General features: G+C 58.2%; 1 protein-coding gene across 1 annotated transcript in view; it reads right to left on the bottom strand.

Moving 5' to 3' along the window:
* Positions 1–8744: 8744 nt before the first annotated feature.
* The window catches only part of RUVBL1 (RuvB like AAA ATPase 1), a 42187-nt gene continuing 40630 nt past the window's right edge, over positions 8745–10301 (bottom strand). Inside the window, exon 11 of the mRNA XM_032412052.1 lies at positions 8745–9183. Within this exon, the coding sequence (XP_032267943.1) occupies positions 9024–9183 (160 nt within the window). The 3' untranslated portion in view covers positions 8745–9023. The remainder of the gene's footprint in view (positions 9184–10301) is intronic.

The following is a 10301-nucleotide window of genomic DNA, read 5'->3' as shown; positions in this document are numbered from 1 at the left end:
CACCTGGGTTTTGAAGCTGTCACGCTTGTCGCAGACAGGGCCTTGCCCCAAACCCTCCATCACGGCCGCTGGCCTGGAGCTTCCTCGGTGACTCCCGAGTGACAGGTGGGCAGGGCCTTCCTCCTCAGCTGGGTGTTCCAAGGACAGCCTTAGGCCTTGTCTTAGAAAACTTCGGATTTCTGAGACGGCCTCGGGCAGGGGCCCTGAGACCCCAAGAGGGACCGGTGTTGGCGCCTGGCCCCGCGGAAGCCGGCGCCCTCCTGCCCGGCGCCCCCTCCTGCCCGCTGGCCGCCGGAGCGGGCTCAGAGGCCCCGGACGGGAGCCAGGCAGGCGGGCGCTGCGGGATGGCGACGCGGGCAAGGGACCCGGCTCTGACCTCCAGAGACTCAAATCAGGGAAGCTCCCGCCCCCCAGGGAGGCACCGCACCCCTCCTTGTGCCAGGAATGCGGCCCCGGTGCCAGGCAGGCCGGACCTTTGTGCTGGGGACGGTCCCGCAGCGCCGCTGCCTAATGCTCTCCCTGTCCCCCTGGGCTGGCCCTGTGCTAGCCGCGTCCTACGCGTGCTCTCCCGCTCCCACCCCCAAGCCGCCCGAGGCCTCGGAAGAAACAGCACTTCCCCATTTGGTGCAGAAACGGAGATGCAGTGTGACCAGCCGACACACAGCCACTTAGTGGCAGCATCGGGACACGAAACCCAAGGTGCTGTTCCTGCCCCCGGTTCCTACTTGGCTGCTGGCCTGCCTGCGGGTGCCTCTGCAGGGGGCATCGTTGGAACCAGGAACGAGGGGCTTAGGGAGCCTGCCCCACGCAGGACCTTCCCCATGCTGACCTCAGCTGGGGCCCTGTAGGGGACCTGCCCTTGTCCGGGGCGTCCTCAGTCCCAGCTGGCGCCCCTGCCCCACGCCCCACCCCAGCCGGCTCCTGTTGAAAGCCTGTCCCGGGCCCAAGTCCCAGCTAGGCTGAGAAGTCCTCGAGAAGCTCAGGTGCAGTGGGGAAGATGGGTGAGCCTCCAATCCCTGCCCCAAGAGGTGGGCCATGTCCTAGGGAAGAGTGTGGCTTCCTGAGGGCCAGGGGGTGGGCATGTGACCACCATCCAAGGATCAGCAAAAGCTCTAGTACGAACTTTAACCCCCACCAATGCCTGGTTCTGGAGAGTCCCAGGAGCGCCCCTTAGTGGCAATGCCCACCTCACTCCCCTGCACCAACATTCTGGGACTTTCCATCACCCTGCCCCAGAACCTTTGGCCAGCACACCTCCACATCACCCACTCCTTTCCATTCGACACACATTATTGAGCCCGTGGGGGTAAAGGGGTCGGGAGTTGATTGTACCCTCAGAAAGCTCATGCCCCAGCAATGGGAGTTCTGCAACGTCCGCCAAGCCTCCGCGCTCTCCCCAGTTTGCCTCAGTTTTTGTCGGCCTGACAAATTCCTGTTCACCCTTCAAAGCCCAGCTTAATGAAGCTAGAAACATCCAAATGCCCATCAGAAGGGCACTGGATAAATTACAGCAGCTCCCTCCCATGGAACAGAACTTGGAGGACATTCCATATATGCTATGAGAAGAATCTCCAAGATGTGCTGTTGAGGGAGAAGAAAACTGCCAAGAAGCAGGAACAGTGCTCGCTACTATCTGTGTTTAAGAAGTTGGGGCCGGGGGGGGGGGGGGGTGGTGAGATTGTGCATCGGGAACAGGTCAAGCAATTTCTCATGAATCTGAACATACACCCATCCTACACCCGGCTCTTCCGCTCCTGGGTATTTACCCAAGAGAAATAAAAATCTATGCCTATACAAAGACTTCTACAGAACGTTTGGGGCACCTGGCTGGCTGTCGGGGGAGCACACGACTCTCGATCTCCAGGTTGTTAAGTTCAAGCCCCACGTTGGGTGTAGGGATTACTTAAAAAGAGTGTACATCACACACACATTCTGTAATACCATTCACTATTTTATGAGAATATATTTGCTGAATATTAGAAAAGAATTAAAAACAAGACAGGCATCTCTAACATTTCTCTTCTTGAAAGAAATAGCTTATTCATGAAAGCTGAAAAGTGAGAATGGGCCGAACAGCCAACAACAGGTACACGGATGAGTAAAGGGTGGTACACCCATAGAGCGGCATCTCCAGAAATCAGGACAAAGCACTGATAACACCACAGCATGCGTGAATCTCAGGCGCAGGGGCCTGTGTGACTGAAAGAAACCAGTCACGAGAGAGTGTATACACACCGTACAATCCCATTTTTAAGAAGCCCCAGAGCAGGCAAAGCTTATCTACGGTGAGAACATCCAGAATAGTTCTCTCTCTCTCTCTCCCTAGTGTGTTAGAGACTGGGAAGAGGCACAAGGGAACTTTTCTAGGGCAACAGTAACATCTTTGATAGGGTTTGGGTTTCACTTGTCAAAACTCATGGATTGGTCCACTTAGGATTAGTGCATTTCACTGTGTATAAATTTAACCTTAAAAGAAAAACACGGGGCACCTGGGTGGCTCAGATGGTTAAGCATCTGCCTTCGGCTCACGTAATGATCTCCAGGTCCTAGGATCCAGCCCCGCATCCCTCTGCCCCTCCCCCTGCTCGTGCTCTCTCTCACTCTCTGTCTAATAAATAAAATCTTTAAAAAAGAGAAAAACACAAATACTGAACTCTAGATAACTATATGTATGCTACAGTATTTGGGGATGAAGGGTGATGGCTGCAACTTGCTTTGGAATGAATGAGAAAAGATTGGATAAACTTGGATGCAGGGAAGGCTGGAGAGCGTCTAGATGATATGGATGGTCACTGTACAGTTCCTGCTACTTTTTATGTTTGGAATTTTCCATTACATGTTGGGAAGCACACTATGCATGTGGCACTGGCTTGCATACACAGGACATCTCTGGCGGGGTACACCGGTGTAAGGCGGGCTGCTTCCACAGGGGAAGATGGGATGGCTGAGGGCAGGGGGAGAGGAAGGTTCTTCACCGTACACTCCTTTTGCTTTTTACATTTTGAACCATGATCTAAATTATACATTTAAATATATATATATGGATATGTATTATTATTATTATTAATTATTAGAAACCCAGCTCAGTAAGGTTTCCCTGGCTGCTCTATTCCCACGGGCAGTTTTGGACAGACACTCCCTCCCTGCCCGCCCTGCCTCGGTCTCCATTGCAGGGAGGCGGGCTGGGCCGCTGTGGGTCCGCTGCGATCTCGGTCCCTAAGGCCAGGCTTAGCCTCGCCCGCCACCCTCCGACCGGGTCGGGCCCGGGCCGAGAGGCGCGACGCGGGGCAGGCGCTGTGCGCGTCTGGCCGCGCGAGGGCGCTGTGGCTCCGCTGTGGGGAGGCTCTCCAGACCCCCGGAAAGCGAAAAGGGAGAGGGACTGGCATTGTCCCCGCTGCCGCTCGCCCCTGAGACACCGCCGCCCACCGGATAGGCCGCAGCTGGGCCCCTCCCCCGCGCTTGCCCTCAGTCACTCTGGCCACTCGGGCTCCCCGCCTACTAGGTACTCCCCATCCCCGCTATCCCCGGCCTGCGGCGGCTGGCCTCCCCGCGCTCAGGTCACCTCCTCTGGGAAGCCCTCCTGGCGCCTCCCTTAGCACCAGGCCCACGGCTCCTTCTTATCAGTTTATCGACGGGTGGGTGAGCTGACGCGGTCTCCGAGGCTGATCGTCCCAGGCGGCCTGGCTCTTTCCCCCGGAGAGGCCGGGGAACAGCTCACCTCGGGTGCATCTGTGGACATTGGCCCTGGCGGTCCGCCAGCTCTTCGCGGTCACCTGGTGCGGCGCGGGCAGGACAGACAGGGTGAACCCAGGGCGCCGAGCTGAAGGCGGGGTGTCCTGCGGGGCAGCGCTGTGAGTGGGCCCTTCAGGCACAGGGCTGGCAGGAGGGCAGGGGCAACCACGAGCCTTGCGATTTGTCCCCTGGGCCATGGGGACCTATGGGAGGGTTTTGAGTAGGGGCCTGACTGGGTCACATCTGGAGTTTCCAAAGATGGCTGGGACAGTGGGGAGAGGCCTGCAAAGGCTGAGGAGCCTGGTGGCCCTGGTAGCAGAGGCCTGGGCCAGGCAGGGGCAGGGAGAAGAGGTCACATTAGCTCTCCCCCCAACTCCCGGCCCTCCGTGCGCTAACAGCCGGGGCCACGGAGGCCCCTGGGTGGCCGGGGCACGTGGGCCAGAGCAAGCCTTGGCGACACCTCTGTGCCCGTTGTGCATGTACTTGCCCCAGCCCTGGTGCCTGGGTCCCGCACACACGTGTCCTGGGTCCTGCCGGGCCCGTGAACACGCGCTCCCAGCGTGTGCCCCAGACCCGCATTCCGCCACCCCTCGGTGACCCCTGTGCCCCAGTGGGAGAGGGCGGTGTCACATCCCACCCCGCGCGTCCCTCCGCAGCGGGGTCCGCGCGCCCGCGCGCCCGCGCCCTCCCCGCCGCTGCCCGCGTCCCCATTAATCACGCGCCGCTGACGGCGCCGATCTGCGCGCGGGCGGCGTGACGGGGACGGTGACGGCGGGTGACGGAGCGGGCAATCGGCGGGCGCCCATCGGCCCATCTTATCGCGCCGGCCCAGCCGCCGCCCGCCGCGCGCCGCCCATTGATCGCGCCGGGCCGGGGCCGGGGGTCAGCGCGGGCCGGGCCGGCCTGACAGGCGCATCCATCGCCGCCCAGACGCGCGCTGATGGCGGCACGGGCGGCGCGGCCCGGCCATTAATCACCGCGCCTGCCGCCGAGTGACGGGGAGGGGCGACGGGGCCAGCCGGGCCGACAGCCAGCCCCCGCGGCCGGCCCACCGCTTCCCCAGCACCCGGCCCTGCTGCGCGGCTCGCCCCGCACCCTGGGCTGCCCAGTCACCGTGCGCCGGCCTCCGGCTGGTCCCCGCGCGCCTGCCGCCCCGGGGTGAATGAGAGGGGGAGGTGTGGTGAGCGCGCAGTAGGTGGGCCCAGGGGGACCCTACTCTGCTCCCCGGCGGACCCTACTCTGCTCCCCGGCGGGACGGTTTCCCAGAGACCAGAAGGGAGGGTTGGCCTGGCCGAGTGGTCGCTACTGCTTGGCAGGCACAAGGGGGCAGCCGTGTCTCCTCTCTGGCTGCTCCAGCCCTGGCTGGGCCTGGGGGGCTTGGGGGGCCCGGGGGCCCAGTGAGGGGCAGCACATGGTTTTTGCAAGTTGTGAACACCGGGGGGAAAAGCTCATGCCTTGACCGGTTCTCTCTTCCCTGCTCCGGAGCTTGTGTGGCCCTGAGCAGTCGCTGGTCCTTTGCGCCTAACAGAAGGGTCCAGCCACCTGGGATTTCCAGGCCTTTCCAAGGGCCTGCTGCCTGAGATAGCGAGGCGTGGAGCCTAGCCAGCTTCTGCCTCCTGTTGGACAAACTGTGACCTTCTCTTCTCCCAAGAGGGTCAGGAATTGGGAGCTCTTTGCTGGATTTCAGTCCATCTGGAGCGCCTGATGCAGCCACACAGCACCCCCCATGGCCCCACATCCATCTAATGGGATAAGATCGCCCCCATCTTACAGATGAGGAAACCAAAGCTCAGAGGACCAGAAGGGACTAGCCTCACCAGGACCAAGGGCCAAACCCAATCAAAACCACATCCCTGTGTGCCGTGCCCCCAGAACCAGGTTGCTCCTGTCTCCCACCTGTCGCCTGTCTGGGACCCTCAAGAGCAGGACTGGCCATCGGGGGTGCCGAGAACTGCCGGGTGACCAATGTTTGCTGCTTTCCTGGCCGAAGCCTGCTGACCCTGGGGTCAGCTATGGAGGCCAGCAGGGAGTACACCCCCACCGTTGTGCAGCTGATTTATTAGAAAAACGTTTGCTAACCAAGAAGTCCCTTTCTGGTGTGACACCACCATCTATCTGTTTAGTCCTAAAAACTCAGCCGTGAGTGACGAGCATGTCCAGGACACTCCGTGAGTGACGAGCGTGTATCCTATGAACCAACCTAGGAAGTTCATCCTAAGAGGTGTGATGGTAAGAAGACATTTGGGCTGAGAAGGAGGGGGACAAGGGGACTTCCCAGCGAGGGCTGGGGACATTGTCTTTCAGGAGCCCTTCCATTGTTTTTCAGGAGCCCTTCCAGCATTCACACGCATCTCTGCATCTCCAAGGCCATTAGCACAGAACTGGGGAGCTGGGATTTACATGCAAACCCCCTTGCCAGGAGGCCCCCAAGAGAGCCTGGGCCCAGAGCTTGGAACACCAGCCACTTCTATGACCAGCCCCCACCCTGACTCACTTTAATATTACAACAATTTTTCACACTGGAGCTGAAATAGTGCAAAAAATGGGGCTGCTGTAATTGTTGTTAGATTGTGTGTCAGCCTGATAAGATGTAACAAATATTTTCCTCCCCACCAGGGTCTGTTTCCCTCTTGGTAATGGATGGAGAAACTTCTCATAGTCGGCGAGGGATCGGTCGTAAAAACTTCGCCTGGAAGATTAATGTAATAATCACAGGCCTTGCTGGAAAAAATAGGAGGAAAATTAAAATAACCCAACCTTCCTACCTATCCAGAACCATCTCCTTCACTGGAGCACAGATGAGCGAGATGGGCCAGCTCCCTGGGCACCACCAAGGCCAAGATCCTGGAGGAGCTGGAGCAGGGGGCCTGTGACCACCCCCCCGCCGCCCCTCCTCACCCAGACTTGCTCTGGCCATCCAGGTTCCCAGAGCAGCGGGGAGGACTCTGTCCTCACCCGTGCTGGAGAGGTTTTCCAGCACCCCTGCTTCTATCCTGCTCCTCAAACCCTGTGGAAGGTTTGGGGGCTGGGGGGAGAGGTCCCGCTGGGGCAGAGCCCGCCCTGGTCCCCTGGGGCATCCGAGGCAAGTCAGCGTCCTCACACCTGCCCCTGCTGGCCTCACCTGCCTGGTACGGAGCTCAGACCTTGAAGGCCCCGCCGCCAAGTCAGCGCAGAGGAAGGTGGTACGGCCGTAGGGGTTAGGAGCACGGCCTCTAGCCTGGCTGACTGCAAATGCCGGTTCCACCTCTTACTAGCTGACCAGCACTGAACCTGTCCCAATCTCCTGGGGCTACCGTGAGAGCATGGAAGGGGATGGCTCTAGTACCCGAGAGCTCTTGCCACACCTTAGGTGTCATTCTTCTTTCCTACCGTGGCTTGGGTTGGGGGGCCAGAGGCACAGGCACAAGGACAGAGGATCTGGGCAGCCCGGGCAGGCTGCAGAGTTCAGCCCTGACTTCAGGAAGCGTCTCACCATCCCCCACCAGACCCGGTCTCCTCCCTGCCCCCACTTCCCCCAAGACCCCCATGCCGGCACCTCCCTCAGGGTCCGGGCCCACAGAAGATCCATTCTGACAACACAGATTAGCTGGGGCCTTCCTGGGGCGTGAGTATGGCCAGGGGACCCTCGGAGGGCTAGATGGACGCCCACAGCATGACCTCAGCCCTCCTGCCTGGAGTGTCCTGGACACGCTCGGGTGGATATCACTCACGGGACAACAGTTGTGCCTGCCCACAAGGCCCTCATGGCTGACTGGGATTAAAGCCCTGACTGGATCAAGATACCCATCTTGGTGGGTCCTCTCCTGTCCACGGAGAGCGCAGAGGCCCTGCGCATATGGGCAGAGAACCAACGAGCCTTTACTGAGGCACCGCTTCTGTGGCTAAGCCGGCTGACGAGGCCTGGGCAGGGCAGAGGCAGAAAGCTGTGCTTATCCTACAGGCAAGATGCTCCGCTGTGCTGTCAGGGCTGCCACTGCCCCTTCCTCTCAAGGGGCTGAAAGCCCCACTCGGTGGACTAACATGTCAAAGGGACACAGGAGCCAACCGAAAGAGCTCTCAACAGTCAAAACTGGACCAATCTGAGCCACAGAATAATGTAGTATTGGATTATAACCCCAAGTATATGATAAATATCCCTGATCCACACTGATATAAATGATTGAGTAAATACACAAATGGGAGACAATGGGGAGAACAGATACCTCCTGTGCAGAAGAATTCCAAATAATTCATGTAGCTACCCAGCCCTCAAGAAGATGGAGCAGAGGGGCGCCTGGGTGGCTCAGTCGGTTAGGCATCTGCCTTTGGCTCAGGTCATGATCCCAGGGCCCTGGGATCGAGCCCCGGGTCAGGCTCCCGGCTCAGTTATCTGCCTCTCCCTCTAGCCTCCCCCGCTCCTCATGCATGCACTCTCTCTCAAATAAATCTTTAAAAAAAAAAGGGGAGGGGGATGGAGCAGAACTCCCCAGCCTTACATGTGGGCTGCTTAGTGACTCCTTCCAAAGAGGACACCATGGAGGATGCACACGACACCCAGGTGACTGCGGCCAGCCATCAACAGGGGGAGGTCACACGGATACGCGAACCCTCAGTGCGGTGTGATGGCGATGGCACTGCACCTCGGTGGTCTGCCACCAAGAACCCAAAACCCTGGGTGACCACGAGAAACCCATCAAACCAACCCGCTGCGGGATATTCAACAGAACACCTGACCAGCACGCCTCTTTCCGTCAAGGTAGAGAAAACAAGGAACTGTCCTAGCCAAGAGCAACTCAAGGAGGGCATGATGGCTAAACGTGACGTGGCATCCTGGGCGGGATCCTGGGACAGATGAGGCCGCTCAGTAACCCAGGGGAGGTGAGTAGGGTACTACAACACATTAACGTCGGCTCATTAGCTGGGACAATGTGCCATACCAGCCCTGTGGGATATTAACAGTAAGCAAAGCGGCATGAGGTGTATGGGAACTCCCTGTACTATCTTCACAACAATTCTGGAAATCTAAAATTATTCTAAAATACAAAGTTTATTTTTAAAAAAATTAAGAGAGAGAGACAGGTCATCAAAATAACCTACAAGGATTTATTAGAAAACATGCCAGGTGAGGCAGGGTTCCTTCAAAGCAACCGCAGGAGAAGTTACGGTAATTTAAAAAGCAACACTTTCCACACTGAGCTGGTGCTGACCGCCGTGGCCGGAGGGGACAGAGCCCAAAGCGCAGGGGGAGCCTCCTGCTCGCACGCGGCACCCAGCCAGGCACACCCGGAGTCTCCAGAACACCTCAGCTGTCTTCACTTCATGTACTTATCCTGCTGGTCAGCCAGGATTTTGGCTGAGGACTTGGCATCGTAGAAGAGCTCACTGATTTCCTCGACGTGCTCTTTCTCAATACTGTCCTTCCCATTGATCTTAGCCAGCAAGTTGGCCGGGGTCAGCAGCTGCACCGAGTACCTAGAGTGACAGGGGCCAGGGCAGGGGTGAGACGGGGCCACGGGTGGGAGCCCCCTCACCACACCGGCAAGACCTGCCGTCATGACCCCATCAGAGGAGGGAAGTCACCAGCACGACACATCCTAGCCCCACATCTCTGTCAGTCTAGTTCTCTGTAACAGCAGTAACTACACTGCTAGTTCAGAGACCACAGGGGCGCCTGGCTGGCTCAGTCGGTTAAGCGTCTGACTCTGGATCTCAGCTCAGGTCTTGATCTCAGGGTCGTTGAGTTCAAGCCCCATGTTGGGCTCCACACTGGGCGTGGAGCCTACTTACAAAAGTAAATAAGGGGCGCCTGGGTGGCTCAGTCGTTAAGTGTCTGCCTTCGGCTCAGGTCATGATCCCTGGGTCCCCGAAGCCTATTTCTCCCTCTCCCACTCCCCCTGCTTGTGTTCCCTCTCTTGCTGTGCCTCTCTCTGTCAAATAAATTAATAAAATCTTAAAAAAAAAAAAGTAAATAAAATAAAATCTTTAAAGTTGGGGGGGGAACCACAAACTGGTGTACACAGGCGCAGGCCAGAAATGCTAAGGCCCAGACCGGGACACTGCCCACAGCAGGTAAATGAACACACAGCCAACTAAAAGCACGTTCCCCCTGCAAAGGCACAAAACTCTGGGAGTTTTTAGAGCACCGCTCCACCCAAATAAAACAGCTTGCAGTTCTGCTTCAACCTTGGAGCAAGGAACAGACTCAAAGGGAAACAGAAATAGGGACTGGGGTCATGACTTCACAAGCACTAAGAGGGACATCCTGCAGGCAGCTGGCTTCGGACCACTGGTGAACAGTCAGGAGAGCAAATCTGTCTTCCCCCTCCCTGCCCGCCTCAGCCTGGAGAAGAGCCCCACGGGAGGGGCCGAGCACAGCCTGGCCAGTGAGCCGTCTGCCTTGGACCCTGATCTCGGGATTGTCTGTTGCCTCCACCAAGAAGGCTGTCAAGCTCTCCACACAGGAGCATCTGCTACAGGACAAGGGGACCTAACCTGTTACTCTAGCTCTATGAGCATCATCACCTGAATATTCCGCATTCTAAATCACAGTGCCCAGGACAAGACCCATCATAGCAATGAGGGCAGACATG

This window comes from Phoca vitulina, unplaced genomic scaffold (genome assembly GCF_004348235.1).
Source record: "Phoca vitulina isolate PV1807 unplaced genomic scaffold, GSC_HSeal_1.0 scaffold13, whole genome shotgun sequence".
Taxonomy (NCBI): Eukaryota; Metazoa; Chordata; class Mammalia; order Carnivora; family Phocidae; genus Phoca; species Phoca vitulina.
The sequence above is the reverse complement of the archived record's forward strand: the minus strand, read 5'-3'. Positions and strand labels throughout refer to the sequence as shown.